The sequence below is a fragment of the Equus przewalskii genome, chromosome 15, assembly GCF_037783145.1.
Source record: "Equus przewalskii isolate Varuska chromosome 15, EquPr2, whole genome shotgun sequence".
Classification (NCBI taxonomy): domain Eukaryota; kingdom Metazoa; phylum Chordata; class Mammalia; order Perissodactyla; family Equidae; genus Equus; species Equus przewalskii.
In genome coordinates this window covers 428264-441811 of record NC_091845.1, presented here as the reverse complement: position 1 = coordinate 441811, position 13548 = coordinate 428264, and the positions used below count along the sequence as shown (strand labels likewise).

At 45.3% G+C, this 13548-nt stretch overlaps 1 protein-coding gene across 7 annotated transcripts in view; it reads right to left on the bottom strand.

Moving 5' to 3' along the window:
* CFAP100 (cilia and flagella associated protein 100) overlaps window positions 1-13548 on the bottom strand; it is a 66026-nt gene that overhangs the window by 10969 nt on the left and 41509 nt on the right. For 6 of the 7 annotated variants that reach the window (XM_070576424.1, XM_070576426.1, XM_070576427.1 and 3 more), the window contains 2 exons: window positions 13121-13169; window positions 12881-13032 (listed from right to left, as the gene is read on the bottom strand). In XM_070576424.1, coding sequence (XP_070432525.1) covers window positions 12881-13032; window positions 13121-13169 — 201 coding nt within the window. Of the gene's footprint in view, window positions 1-9749; window positions 10516-12880; window positions 13033-13120; window positions 13170-13548 lie in introns of those variants that run through there. The other variant, XM_070576431.1, reaches the window with a different exon arrangement.

Here is a 13548-nt window from a genome sequence, read left to right as displayed (position 1 = left end):
TTCAAAATAGCTGTCTTGAGGGAACTCAATGAGTTACAGGAAAACTCAGAAAGACAATTCAGTGGGCTTATGAATAAAATTAATGAACGAAAGGAGTACCTCACAAAAGAGAGTGAAAGGCTAAAAATAATAATGATAGTTGGAGACATCAATACCCCCCTTGCAATAAGGGATAGAATAACCAGAAAGAAGATAAGTAAGGAAATAGAGGATTTAAACATGACAATACACCAACTAGGTGTAACGGACACACACAACACCGTACCCAACAGCAGCAGGCACCTCCTCTCCAGGGCACGGGGGACACTTTTCGGCACAGACAGTATGTTAGGCCTCAAATTAAGTCTCAATAGATTTAAAAAGATAGATGTCATACAAAGTACCTTCTCTGTCGACAACTGGATGAAGTTAGAAATCAATAACACAAGTAAAACTAGAAAATTAACAAAATTTTGGAAATTAAAGAACAGTTTAAAACAACCAATGGATCAAAGAAGAAATCACAAGAGAAATTAGAAAAAAATTAAAGATTAAAGATTGAAGTCAAAAATTACAAATAAAAACCGAAAACAACATACCAAAACCACGGGACACAGTAAAAGCAATGCTAAGGGGGATATTTACAACTATAAAAACTTAAATGTAAAAAACCTCAAATCAACAACCTGACTTAACAACTTAAGAAACTTCTAGAAAAAGAAGAACAAACTAAACCCAAAGATAGCAGAAGGAAGGAAATAATAAAGATTAGAGGAGAAAAACAAAAGAGAGAATAGAAAAACAATTGCTTCTTTGAAAAGATCAACAAAATTGACAAACTTTTGACTGAGACACTGTAAGAAAAGAAACTGCAGACCAATATCTCTTATGAACATTCATGCAAAAAACTTCAACAAAATATTAGCATATAGAATTCAGGAACATATTAAAAGGATTATACAACATGGCCAAGTGGGACTTATTCCTGGAATGCAAGGATGTTTCAACATATGAAAATAAATCAATGTAATACACCACATTAATGGAATGAAGGAAAACCACAATCATCTCAACTGATGCATAAAAAGAATTTGACGAAATTCAACATCCGTTTATGATAAAACTCTCAACAAAATAGGAATGGAAGGAAACTCCCTCCAGGTAATAAAAGCCACACATGAAAACCCCACAGCAAACACACTCAATGGTGAAAGACTGAAAGCTTTTCCTCTAAGATCAGGGACATGGTGAGGATGCCCACTTTACCACATCTATTTAACATAGTATTGGAAGTTCTAGCCCGAGCAATTAAGTAAGAAAAAGAAAGAAAAGGCATCTAAATTGGAAAGGAAGGAGTAAAATCATCTCTGTTCGCAGATGATGCGATCTTCCATTCGGAAAGCCTAAAGGCTCCACAGCAAAGCCGTTAAAATTCACAAATGAATTCAACGAAACAGCAGGGCACAAAGTCAACAAAATCAGTTGCATTTCTGTGCACAAATAATGAACAATCTGAAATGGGAAACACAGAAAGAATTCCATTTACAATAGCATTAAAGAAAAGAAAAAGAAAGTATTTAGAAATTAACCAAGAAGGGGAAAGACTTGTACAATGAAAACTACAAAACATTGTTGAAAGAAATTAAAGAAGACGTAAAGAAACAGAGACACACTCCATGTGCATGGATTAGAAGATGACGCTGTTAAAATGTCCATACCACTCAAAGCGGTGTACACGTTCAATGGAATCCCTATCAAAATTCCAGAAATAGCAAAGCCATCCTAAAATTCATATGGAATCTCAAGGGACCCCAAATAGACAAAATAATCTTTAAAAAGAACAAAACTGGAGGACTCATACTTCCTGATTTCAAAACTTACTACAAAGCTACAGTAATCGAAGCAGAGTAGCAGTGGCATAAAGACAGAATGATAAGCCAATGAAATAGAATAGACACTCCAAAAAGAAATGTTCGCATCGACGGTCAAATGAATCTGTCAAGGGTGCCAAGACCATTCAATGGAGAAAGGACAGTCGTTTCAACAAATGGGGCTGAAGAAATGATATCCACGTGCAAAACAATGAAGTTGGACCCTTACCTAACACCATATACAAAAATGGACTCAAAATGGATCGAGGACCTAAATGTAAGGCCTAAAACAATAAAACTCATAGGAAAACATAGGACCAAAGTTTCATTGGATTTGGCAGCGATTTCTTGGCTATTGACACCAAAGGCACAGGCAACAACAACCAAAAATAGACAAATTGGACTTCATGAAAATTTTAAAATTTTGTGCATCAAAGAACACCATCCCCTGATTAAAAAGGCGACCCACGGAATGGGAGAAAATATTTGCAAATCACTTATCTGTTAAGGTATTAATATCCAGAATATATAGATAACTCTTAAAATTCAACAACAATGAAAAAACCCAATTCAAAACTGGGCAAAGGACTTGAATAGACATTTCTACAAAGAAGATACACAAATGGCCAATAAGCACATGAAAATTAGGGAAATGTAAATCAAATGCAAATCAAAACTCCAACGAGCTAGCACCTCACACCCATTAGGATGGCTACTTTGGAAAAGCCCGAGAACAAGCGCCGGGGAGGACGTGGAGAAGATGGAACCCCTCATGCTGTCGATGGGAACGTGAAACGGCGCAGCTGCTGTCAGCCAGCGTGGTGGTTTACTCAGAGTTAAAACAGAAGAACCACACGATTCAGCAGCTCCACTTCTGAGTATACACCCAAAGGAACTGAAAGCAGGGTTTTGAAGAAATATTTGTACACCCACATTCATAGCAGCGTTATTCATAATAGCTAAAATGTGGAAGCAACCCAAGTGGCCGTTATTGGATGAATGGATAAGCAAAATGCACTGTATCCAGACAACGGAATGTTATCCAGCCTTAATCATGAAGGAAGTTCTGCCACCTGCTGCAACGCGGATGACCGTTGAGGACATCATGCACAGTGAAATAAGCCAGTTGCAAAAGGACAAATACCACGTGATCCCACTTATGTGAGGTACTCGGAGTTGTCAAATCCAGAGAGACAGAAAGTAGAAGGGTGGGTGCTGGGGCTGGAGGAGGGGCATGGGGCCTTAGTGTTTAATGGGGACAGAGCTTTAGTTTTGCAAGATGAGCAGAGTTCTGGGGATGGATGGGGGTGACGGCTGCACAACAATGTGAATTAACACTTAATACCCCTGAATGGTACACTTTGAAATGGTTAAGATGGTAAATTTTACATTATGTGGATTTTTCCACAACAAAAAAAGAAGAAAAATGAAACAGAGGCCCTTCTCACCCCACAAACTCAAGAGTGATGCTCCACTAGGCCCTGCATTTGGGATTCTGGAGGAAAAGGGCCGTGCACGCTCGGCTCTGGCTCCTTTATAGGTACCTGGTGTTTTGCTTGTTTTGTCTGCTTTGGCGTTGTGGCTGTTTCTTCCCACTCTTAAACCCCGTGGAGGGTCCAGTGTGAGCCGTCTGCCTGCACTTTGGCCCTCGCCTTTGTTTCAGTCCAGGGCAGTTTTCGTCCGCCTCTGAGTTGGCTGCTGCTTCTCCTCCCTTCTGTCTGTTGTCATCTGGAATTCCTTCCGTGCAGCACCTGCACGCGTTCTCCCTGGGGTCCTGATTTTCCCCTGTCATTTCATCTCCTTGGAGTCCTGGGGGCTGTCCCCAGCTTATCATCATCCCCTTTGCTGACCTCATTGCCAGTTGTGTCTGGTCCTTGTTGTGGTCTTAACCCCTGTGGACTCTCCTGAGCCCAGATGGGTCTCTCCGGTGGCAGGGGTGCAGCCTCTTGAGAGAGGAATTAAGACGTTTCTCCTAACTCTTGCACTATCTGCATATACTTGGATCTCTCAAACTCATCCCCTTATGAATGTATTTTCTCATGTTTCCGGTGACATTTTTCTGTTGGCTTGTCCTTAGAGCTGGAAGTCAGTGTGAGTCTAGTCCTGGGGACTTAACACGAGTTGTGCCATTTTAATGGAGTGTCAGGGTGGAGCCTTGGCTGGAGGTGGCTGTGCAGCCTGGTTTTCCCCTGAGCTGTGGAGTCTCATTTCCATGTCTGAGTGGCAGGTGCCTAACATGGCTGCCAAGACTCAGGCTGCACAAGGTGTCGCCTCAGCCAGAGCTCGGCACTGGCAAGCACTTCCTGCTGGTTGGGGCACCTCCTCTGCAGCTGGCCTTGTTCTGGTGGCCCTGACTGCTGCAAGGCTGACCCTCACTGCCACCTCTGGCTCATTGCAGTGATGGGGTGTCTGGGGTTCTGCTGGGTTCCTTCCCATTCATCTTCTGGCTTACTGGTTGGGCTGGTCCTTCCTGGAGGAAGGTTTGCATGGTTTCCAGGAAGGGATTCAGGCTTAATTTCTCTTTTCTGTTCTCTTGGCCATTGTGGCAGAATCCGGGAGGGGCTGGACGCCCATACCCAGGTTTCATCTCACTTGAGCACCTCTCCTTGCCGTCTTCCCTTGGTCCCATCACCTCTACTCTCTCTGGCTGCTGGAAGCACAGATCTCACTCTAGTGCTTAGGCCTGTAGCTTAACAGCCTGTCGTGGTGTCCTCCTGTTCTCTTCTGTGGCCAAGGGTCCATCTTCCTGGTCTGGGCTCCCCTTGGCCCTCACTGGGGGGACTGGGCAGTGATCATCTCACACAAGTCACAGCGAGCTGGGCGGAGAACAGGCCTGGGCCCAAGGGAGGCCCACTGGCGCCAGTGCTTGCAGTTTGAGAAAGCGCTCACCCTCGGGGTCGCACATGCACCTCCCTAAATGTTGTGCCCTGGACACCTCAGCTGCCTTGCCCCAGTCCCCCCGCCCAAGAATGAACAATGCCCCGTCCTGTCATCCAGGCAGGCAGGAGCCGGCTTGCTCTACAAGCTTATGCGCCCAGTCGATGTACAGAGGCAAGTGACAAAGTCAGCTGTAAAAAATCCGAAATTCACCAAATAATATTTTGTTATTGAGGCTTAATTAACATATCACAAAATGTACCCGTTTTTTGTGTGTCGTTTGATGAGGTTTGGCAAATTTACACACCTGTGTAAGGACCAGCATAATCAAGATAGAGAAAATTTTCATCGCCCCAAAAGTTTCCTCGTGCCCATATATATCAACTCCCTCCCCTTCCCCAGCCATAGGCACTCAACGGGCTGATGTTGCCCTTATGAGAGGACCTCTAAGATGGCCCCACATGACACCTACCTCCTCAAATACCTTGACCTCAGGCTGAACCCAGCGACTTGCTTCTAACCAATGGAATGTGGGATGGGATGTCACTTCTGTGATTAGGGTACAAAAGACTGCGACTTCCATCTTGCCAGCAGACTCTCTCTGCTGGGTTTTTGGCTTGCACACTTTGAAAAAGCAAGCTGCCACATCAAAGACCCCATGGCAAGGGAATGAGGGTGGCCTTTGGCCTACAGCCAGCCAGGAACTGAACCCTGCCAACAGGCACGTGAGGGAGCTTGGACAAGCTCCTTCCCTGAGTGCAGTCTCGGGATGACTGCAGCCCAGCCACCACCTGGACCCCGCAGAGGAGCCAGCCTCGCTGTGCTTGGGCTCCTGATGCACAGAAAGCATGAAATGATAAATATGTGTCATATTAAGCCTCCAGGTTTTGGGGCAATTTGTTACGCAGCGATAGATGCCTAATGCAGCAGGTCCTAGCCCTTCAGGTTACTAACAGAGTGGGTGTTCTCCGGTGCCTGGCTTCTCTGCCTCAGCAAGATGTTTGTGAGGTTCATCGTGCTGTCGCTGTGTTAAGAGTTTGTTCCTTTTTATTGCTGAGTAGATTTCTATGGTATGTAATAGCCCCCCTTACATGTCCAGGTCCTAATCCCAGAACCTATGAATAGAGTATATTACTTGGCAAGCGAAAACCAAGGTTGCAGATGGAATTAAGGTTGCTAACCAGCTGACCTTGAGATGGGGAGACTATCCTGGATTATCTAGTTGGGCCCAATGTAATCACAAGGACCCTTATAAATGGAAGGGAGGCAGGAAAGAGGATCAAGAGTGATGTGATGTGAGAAAGGCTTGATTGGCCTTGCTGGTTTGAAAATGGGAAGGGGCCAAGGTGACATTTAGGAGCTGGAAAAGGCAAGAAAAGGATTCTCTCTAAGAGCTCCAGAAAGGAAGGCAGCCCTGCCAATATGTTGATTTTAGCGAGTGAGATCCATTTCAGAATTCTGGCCTCCAGAACTGTAAGAAAATAAATTTGTCTGTTTTAAGCTACTCTGTTGGCAGTAATTTGTGATAGAAGCAATAGATATCTAATGCACGTAATATGGACAGACCCCGTTGTATTTATCTGCTCACCTGCAGATGGACACGTGGCTTATTCCCAGTTCCTGGCTAATATGAACAACTTGGCTGTGAGCGTTCCTGGGATTTTTTGCTACATCATCTCTAACACAGCCGCTCTTTCTTTCAGTGCTGGCACACACTGCTCATTTGTTGTATGTATTTTTTAAGAGACTTCATTTTTTAAAGCAGTTTTAGGTTCACAGCAAAATGGAGCAGAAGGCACAGAGATTTCCCAAATATCTTCTGCCCCCAATACTCTACTTCCTGCCTCAGAATGGCACATTTTTTTTTTACAATCAATGAACCTACACTGATGCATCGTAAGCACCCAAAGTCCACAGTTTGCATTAGGATTCATTCTCGGTGCTGCACATTCTGTGGGTTTGGACAAATGTGTGATGATATGTGTGCATCGTGATGGTCTCACACAGAGTGTTTGCACTGCCCTGAAACCCTCTGTGCCCGCCTGTTCATCCCTCCTGCCCCAATGCCTGGCAACCGCTGGTCCTTTCATGGTCTCCATAGTCTCACCTTTTCCAGAATGTCACATATTTGGAATCATTCAGTAAACAGTCTTTTTCAGACGGGCTTCCTTCACCTAATGATGTGCCTTTAAGGTTCCTCCATGGCATTTTGTGGCTGGGGAGCTCATTTCTTTTTAACGCTGAATAATATTCCACTGCTTGGAAGCACCACAGTTTGCTGATCCATTACCTACTGAAGGGCATCTTGGTGCTTCCAAGTGTTGGCAATTACGAATAAAGCTGCCATAAACATGTGTGTGCAGGTTTTTGAGTGGACATAATTTTTCAGCTGCTTTGGGTTAATACCAAGGAGTAGGATTCCTGGATCCTGTGGTGTGAGTGTGTCTAGTTCTGTGAGAAACCATCGAAGTCTTCCAAAGTGGCTGCGCCGTTTTGCATTCCTCCCAGCAATGAAAGAGAGCTCCTGTTGCTGCGCCTCCTCACCGGCATTTGGTCCTGTCAGTGTTCTGCATTTTGGACGTTGGACATGGTATGTATAGTATTATCTTGTTGTTGTTTTAAGCAGCAATTCCTTAAGGACATCTGATGTGGAGCATCTTTTCATGTGCTTATTTGCCATCTGTATATCTTCTTTGATGAGGTGTCTGTTCATGTCTTTGGCCCATTTTTTAATCAGGTTGTTCATTTTCTTAAACTTTGAGTCCTTTATCAGATATGTACTTTGCGAATATTTTCTCCCAGTCTTTAGCTTGTTTTCTCATTCTTTTGACATTACCTTTCATAAAGCAGAATTTTAAAATTTTGTTGAAGTCCAGATTATCAATTCTTTCACGAATTGGGGCTTTAGTATTGTGTCTAAAAAGTCATCACCATACCCAAGACTATCTAGATTTTCTGCTATGTTATCTTCTATGAGTTTTATGGTTTTACATTTTACACTTAGGTTTACGATCCATTTTGAGTTAGTTTTTGTAAAGGGTATAAAGTCTGTGTCTAGACTTTTTCTTTTCTTTTTTTTTTGTGCTGGGGAAGATTTGCCCTGAGCTAACATCTGTTGCCAATCTTCCTCTTTTTTTGTATGTGAGCCACTGCCATGGTATGGCCACTAACAGATGAGTGGTGTAGAACCAAACCCAGGAACCAAACCCAGGCTGCTGTAGCGGAGCATACTGAACTTAACCACTAGGCTGCCAGGGCTGCCCCTTTTTTTTTCTTTTTGCATGTGGATGTCCAGTTGTTCCAGCTCCATGTATTGAAAAGACTGTCTTTGCTTCATTCTATTGCCTGTGCTCCTTTGTCAAAGCTCAGTTGACTGTATTTATGGGGGTCTGTTTTGGAGCTCTCTAGTCTGTTCTTTGGCTAACACCACACTGTATTTATGACTGTAGCTTTATAGGAAGTCTTGAAGTCGGGTAGTATCAGTCTTTGAGCTTTGTTCTTCTGCTTCAATATTTTGTTAGCTATTCTGGGTCTTTTGACTCAATATAAACTTTAAAATCTATTTGTCAATAACCACAAATAACTTGCTTGGATTTTGATTGGGATTGCATTGAATCCATATATCAAGTTGGGAAGAACTGATATCTTGACAATACTGAGTCTTCCTGTCCATGAACATGGAATATCTCTCCATTTATTTAGTTCTTATTTGATTTCATTCATCACAATTTTATAGTTTCCTCATATAGATCTAGTACATATTTTGTTAGATTTATACCTAAGCATTTCATTTTTGGGGGTGCTAATGTAAATGGTATGGACATACCTCACCTTATTGAACTTTGAAGATAGTGCATTTTTTACAAATTGAAGGTTTGTGGCAACCCTGTGTTGAGCAGGTGTGTTAGAGCCATTTTTCCAACAGCATTTGCTCACTTTGTATCTGTGTCACATTTTGCTAATTCTCGCGATATTTCAGACTGTTTCATTCTTATTATATTTGTTATGGTGATTTGCGATCAGTGATCTTTGATGTTTCTATTGTATTGTCTGGGGCACCACCAACCACGCTCATATAAGACGGCGAACTTAATTGATAACCGTTGTGTGTGTTCTGACGGCTCCACTGACCAGCCTTTTCCCTTCTCTCTCCTTCTCCTTGGGGCTCCCTATTTCTTGAGACACAACAATATTGAAATAAGCCAATTAACAGCCCTACAATGGCCTCTGAGTGTTCAAGTGAAAGGAAGAGTGGCACGTCTCTCACCTTAAATTGAAACCTAGAAGTGACTGAGCTTCATGAGGAAGGCATGTCGAAAGCTGGGATGGGCTGAAAGCTGGGCCTCTTGCACCAAACAGTCAGCCTGCTGTGAATGCAAAGGAAAAGTTCTGGAAGGAAATTAAAAGTGCTGCTCCAGTGAACACATGAACGATAGGAAAGCAAGACAGCCTTATTGCTGAAACGGAGAAAGTGTGAGTGGTCTGGACAGAAGACCAAACCAGCCACAACATTCCCTTAAGCCAAAGCCTAACCCAGAGCCAGGCCCCGACTGTCTTCAATCTCTGAAGGCTGAGAGAGGAGGAAGCTGCAGAAGAAAGTTTGAAGAACCAGCCAGCGGAGGCAGGTCCGCGAGGTTTAAGGAGAGAAGCTGTGCCCATAACACAAAAGGCGAAGCAGCACGTGCTGATGTAGACGCCGCAGCAAGTTACCCGGAAGATCTAAGTAAGATATTAATGCAGGTGGCTACGCTGAACAACACGTGTGCGATAGAGACACAACAGCCTCATATTGGAAGAGGATGCCATCTAGGACGTTCACAGCTAGAGAGGAGTCACTGCCTGGCTTCAAAGCTTCAAAGGACAGGCTGACTCTCTTGTTGGGGGCTAATGCAGCTCGGGACTTTAAGTTGAAGCCAATGCTCATGTACCATTGTGAAAATCCTCGTGCCCTTCAGAATTATGCTAACTCTACTCTGCCTGTGCTCTATAAATGGAACAACGAAGCCTGGATGGCAGCACATCTCCTTACAACATGGTTTACTGAATATTTTAAGGCCACTGTTGAGACCTGCTACTCAGAAAAATAAGATTCTTTTTGAAATATTACTGCTTGTAGATAGTTCGCTTGGTCACCCAAGAGCTCTGATGGAGATACACGGTGAGATTACTGTTTTCATGCCTGCTCATACAATATCCGTTCTGCAGCCCACGGATCAAGGAGTAATTTCGACTTTCAAGTCTTATTATTTAAGAAATACATTTTATAAGGCTGTGGCTGCCATAGATAATGATTCCTCTGATGGATCTGGGCAAAGTAAATTGAAAACCTTCTGGAAAGCATTCAGCATTCTAGACACCATTAGGAACATTCATGATTCATGGGGAGAGGTCAAAAATATCAACATGAACGGGAGTTTGGAGGAAGTTGATTCCAGCCCTCATGGACGACTTTGAGGGCTCAAGACGTCAGTGGAGGAAGTCACTGCAGATGTGGTGGAAACAGCAAGAGAACTGGAATTAGATGTGGGGCCTGAAGATGGGACTGAGTGCTGCAATCTCATGGTCATACTCTAACGGATGAGGAGTTGCTCTTTGTGGATGAGCAGTGAAAGGGGTTTCTTGAGATGGAATCTGCTCCTGGGGAAGACGCTGGGAAGACTGCTGAAAGGACAAGGATTTAGAATTTACATAAACTCAGTCGATAAAGCGGCAGCAGGGTTGAGAGGGCTGACTCCAACTTTGAAAGAAGTTCTGCTGTGGGTAAGATGCCATCAAACAGCACCACACGCTGCAGAGAAATCGTTCATGAAAGGAAGAGTCAGTCAGTGCAGCAAACTTCATTGTCGTCTTACTTTAGGAGGTTGCCACAACCACCCCCCCACTCCAGCAACCACCGCCCTGCTCAGTCAGCAGCCATCAACGTCAAGGCAAGACCCTCCACCAGCAAAAAGATTATGACTCGCTGAAGGCTCAGAGGATGGTTAGCATTTTTTAGCAATAAAGTATCTTTTAATTAAGGCGTGTACATTGTTTTTTTTAGACATAATGCTATTGCACACTTAATAGACTCCATTTTCGTGTAAATACGACTTTTATATGCACTGGGAAACCAAAAAATTTGTTCCACTTTCTTTGTTGCAAGATTCGCTTTATTGCCGTGGTCTGCAATCTCTCTGAAGTAGGCCAGTTTTGTGTTTTCAATTTCGAATTCACTCGTTCTTCGCTCGTATATAGGAGAGTGTCTAACTTTTGTATATTAACTGTGTGATCTTTAACCTCACTATAATAGCTTCCTAGTTCCAGGTTTTTTGTTGACTTTTTCAGGTTTTCTACAGAGATGATTGTGTCATCTGTGAAGAAAGATGGTTTTATTTCTTCCTTCCCAATCTGTGAATCTTTTATTTCCTTTTCTCGTCTTTCTGCATTGGCTGGGATTCTCAGGATGATGAAAGGCGTGGTGAGAGGACATCTTCGCCTTGTTTCCTCATCTTAGCAGGACAGCTTGAATATCATGTTAGCTGCAGCGTTTTCGTAGATGTCTTTGATCAAGTTCCTCTCTATTCCTAGTTTGTCGACAGTTTTTATTACGAATAGGTGTTAGATTTTATCAAATGCTTTTTCTACATTTCCTGACATGATCACGTGATTTTCCTTTTTAGCTTGTTGATGTGATGGGTTTAACTCATTTTCAAATGTTGAACTAGCCTTGCATGCCTGAGAAAGGTCCCACTTGGTCATGGTGTATAATTCTTTTTATACAATGTAGAAGTCAATTTGCTAATATTTTGTTGAGGATTTCTACATCTATGTTCATGAGCGTACTGGTCTATGGTCTTCTTATCATGTCTTTGGTTTGGCACTCAGTTAATGCTAGTCCTATAAAATGAGTAGGAAGTACTCCCTCTCTTTCTATCATCTGGAGCAGATTGTAGAGGAGCGGGATAATTTCTTCCTCAAATGTTTAGTAGAATTCACCAGTAAACCCATCTCAGTCTGGCACTTTCTTTTTCAGAAGGTTACTAATTGATTGATTGAATCTTTGTAATATATAGGCCTATTCAGATTGTTTATTTGTTGTATATTTTTTGAAGCGTCTTATTATTATTGTTTGCTGAGAAGGGTGGGTGAGTTCACGGGAGTTAAATGCACACGTGCTGGCTCCTCTGGCCACCAAAGCGGAGCACATGACTTTAACCACTAGGCTACGGGGCCGGCCCCCCCCCCTTCCAGCTTTTTAGGAAACATAATCTTGCCTGAGAGCTGGTGGTTTCACATCATTCTGAAGACTCCCACAGAAGACTCTCCATGTCAGGACATATGCCAACAAGACATGGGTACTAAGAACATGGCTCGCCATGGGACATCAAAGCCTTGGGCTGGCTACAACCACAGGGACTTTGCACTTGCTTTCCCTGTGCCTGGAACTCTCTTCTCCCAGTTGTGTGTGGCTTCCCATCACTCAGGAAGTGCCTGGCTCAAATGACACCTTCCCCTGGAAGCCTTTCCTGCCTCCTCCCATCTGCACCCACCCTCCACTTCAGTCCCCTTCTCATGTCAATCTCTTTATTTTCCTCCTAGCACATGTCAGCATCTATGAGTCAAATCTGTTGCTCGTCTCCCCCCATTGAATGTCAGCTCCATGAGGCAGGGCCTTGCCTTATTCCTGGAGGGCCAAGCCCAGGCCTGACCCAGCATAGGTGTTCAGTCAGTTTTTGGGAATGAATGATGAGCCCTTGCTCTAGACAGGCCTCACCCAGTGCCCCAGCCTGACCCTGCCCAGCCCAGCTCTGCTGGGCATGGTGTCAGAGAAGGCACCTGGGCAGAAGATCCTGGGAGATGTCCCCTCTGGCTGCAGGCTGCTCCAGGGTGGGGAGGGGACCAGCCGGCGTGGCTCCACCCACCTGACCTACTCCCACTCAGCGCCCCCTTGCCTGAGAGGACACATCCTCTCCCCAGAGCCAGGCCTATAAGGCTGAAAATGGAGCTTTCCAGAAAACTGAAGCCAGGGCAGGGCCAGGGAAGTGGATGGGGAGGGTGGAGGGCTGCCCATCCCGGGTTCCAGGGCTGTAGGGGTCCCAGGATGGGAGCCAGGGACAGAGCCCCTGCCTGCCCCCCTCCCGCCCCCGCCCCCCGGGCCACTGCAGGAGACCTACATGCGGATCTGGGTGGTTTTCAGGTTGAACCTCAGCTCCTCCAAGGCCTCCTCCATCTCCTGAGTGTTCTGGATCAGTGAGAGGTTCTGCTCCTCCAGCTCCGTGAAGACGTCCAGGAGCTGCTGGGGCTCCGTGAAGTACAGCGCCAGCTCCTGCAACCAGAGCCGTGCATGTGGGGGCTCGGCAGCCGGGCCAGGCGGGCAGGCAGCTGGGCGGGCCCCCCGGAGCAGGGCCACTGACCTCCCCGTCGCTGTCCGGGTCCTCCTGCACAGGGAGGGCAGAGCTTGGCCTGCAGGGAGATGCGCGGTGAGGCACGGCCTGCAGCAGAGGGTCTGAGGGCCGGCCTCCCCCTCCAGTGGTGTAGACCCTGTGTCACCAGAGCACCTCCACACCCGGGACCCCGATCCCCCTCCTCCCTCCCACAGTTCCTAGGCAGTGCACCAGCTTCCTCTTGGCCCCCCAGCTGTCACACAGCAGCCAGGGGATAGTTTCAAACTTCAGTTAGCTCTTCTCACTCCAGTTAGAATAAAGTTTGGCCTCCCACAAGAGCCTGTGGCCAGTGACCTCTCAGCCCCGGCCTCCCCACCGCCCAAGGCTACTCTGCTTGCCCCAGTGCCGTCCCTCCCTGAGGGCCTTTGCCCCTGCAGCTCCCACTGCTGGGGTGCCCC